General features: G+C 50.2%; 1 protein-coding gene across 1 annotated transcript in view; it reads right to left on the bottom strand.

Moving 5' to 3' along the window:
- Positions 1 to 831: 831 nt before the first annotated feature.
- The window catches only part of LOC102770854 (HLA class II histocompatibility antigen, DQ beta 1 chain-like), a 15,920-nt gene continuing 14,537 nt past the window's right edge, over positions 832 to 2,214 (bottom strand). The window contains exon 5 of the mRNA XM_015562278.1: positions 832 to 1,180. Within this exon, the coding sequence (XP_015417764.1) occupies positions 1,167 to 1,180 (14 nt within the window). The 3' untranslated portion in view covers positions 832 to 1,166. The remainder of the gene's footprint in view (positions 1,181 to 2,214) is intronic.

Here is a 2,214-nt window from a genome sequence, read left to right on the forward strand (position 1 = left end):
CTTCCATACCTTGGCTATTGTAAATAATGCTGCAATGAGCATAGGGGTGCCCATATTTTTTATAATTAGTACTTTGGATTTTAAAAAAAAAAAGTGCCATTTTAAATGATTCTTTAAACTACTACTGCAGATAACTACAAGAAATTTTCAGGCCTGAAAACATGTTCATTCATTCATCACCAATTTCTAACTGGTTGACTCTTTCTGCTTATCTATATATATACTAGTAAAAGCCTAAACAACTGAATGACTGAACGACCAGGAGCTATGATGTGCACTGACCACCAGGGGGCAGACGCTCAACACAGGAGCTGCAATCTGGTGGTCAGTGTGCTACCACAGCCAGCAAACCTCCTGCGGTCCCTCCCCGTGCTGGCCAGTTCGGCAAGATGGCCCTGATTGGCCCTGATTGCTGGCCAGGCCAAGGGACCCCACCTGTGCATGAATTCGTGCATCAGGCCTCTAATCAGCTAATAAAAAAATTTTGTCATCATCAAAAACAAATTTGACCTTGATCAATGTGACTTGCCAAGACATCTGAGATATGAGTTTGGTTCTTGGAGACACCAAGGGCCACTGTACCTGGGCCCAGGTAATTCCTCCATGCTGACATACACTCTACCCACCAGGCTGGAAGAGAGGCCGGCACATCCTAAGGCCACTGCACTAAGCATCAATATTAAAGAGCCAGGAAGGAGGACGATTGAATTGTTCCCTCTGCCCACGTTTATCACAGCACCCCAAGATGCTTTTGTCTCCCTCCAGGAGCAAAATATGTTCCTTTCATTCTGCAGTGACTTCCTGCCTCCACTCAGTTAAGAAGGCTCAGGATACAGGTAACATGTTTAATTATAATAAAAGCTCTGGAGTCAGGTAAAGGCTTCAATGTGCTTCTCTTGGACAGTGGCGGGGGCAGGGAGGGGAGGAACAAAAGAAAAATGCCTTGGGGCCTTGAGTAGACTCAGCTGGCAGCCCACAGGACAGACTGCAGGCTCACAGCCATGGCCTCGAGTGGGGTCACAGGAGATGCCTGGCCGGCTTTCTCAGAGTAACTAAGACTCTGATCTCTGAGGGAGCAGGCTCACAGGCAGCTGGGAAATCTGCACGAGGACAAGCAGGCATTTCAGAAGAAACACAGCCGATCCCAGTCAAAGCACCCTCAGGAGTCAGCGCAGGAGCCCTGTAGAAGAGAGAGTGATCAGCACCCGGCACCCAGGGACATACTCTGTCCCCTCCTCTCGGGGCCCTGCAGCATCAGGTAAAGCTGAGGTCTGGGCATAAGGTCATCACCTCCCCCAGAGTCTGTGTTGGGGTGAAATCTGCTAAAGAGGATGCGCAGTTCAGCCTCGCGCAGACATGCAGGAGGAGGGGGAACAGCTGTTATCCTTGGGGGATATGAGCATTTCATCTTTTAGCAAATTTATTGATAACTAACCTTTCTTCCACCACTAGGAGTCAATTATAAATGCCACAGGCAGGAGCCACCAACATGGGCACAAAGTGGGCATCATCCCCGTGCCTACCACCCAAGATGTGGCTCTGGCTTCATGTTTCACAGAAAGATCCACCGAAGTTAAACCCTGGTTCTGGATAATTATGCCCGGGAGCTTCAGAAACTGGGCGCGCTTCTCCCCTAACCCTTGATCCCCTGGCAGGGAATAGGCGATGAACGGAGACCTTGGTGACCAGGAACACTCATCTTGCTCCCTCCCTCTTTGTCCTGTCCTAGCACCACTTCCATTTTCCCCTCCGCATTAAATCAGAGCAGAGACAGTACCTGGGGGGAGGCCCATGAGATCCTACAAAAGGACCTTACACAGAGAAAGGTCTCATCACGCAAAGAGCCAGTCCCTCTCCCACCCACAGGAAATGAGATAAGCAATTTAATTGGAAATCCATTCCTCCCCACCCATCAGCCATAAGGCCTTACCCCTAAGCTACAATCCCCCAATTGAATGGACTTAGAAGGAAGGGAAGCCAATGCCCTGACCTCCTTAAAGAAGCAGCTTTCGGAAAGGGGCCAGGGAGACAGTGATGAGCTCTCAGCCCCAGGACAATCGCCAGTCACTCCTGTGGCAGGGCTGCCTTTCAACCAGTAAAATCCAGTCCAAAGCCTCTCCTAGCTATCTGTCTCCTCCCACCACCAGCCCGGCTGCCTGCCTTCCAGGTCAGGGGGTGAGTTACACCTAGACCAGTGATGGCGAACCTTTTGAG

This window comes from Myotis davidii, unplaced genomic scaffold (assembly GCF_000327345.1).
Source record: "Myotis davidii unplaced genomic scaffold, ASM32734v1 scaffold1098, whole genome shotgun sequence".
NCBI classification, from domain to species: domain Eukaryota; kingdom Metazoa; phylum Chordata; class Mammalia; order Chiroptera; family Vespertilionidae; genus Myotis; species Myotis davidii.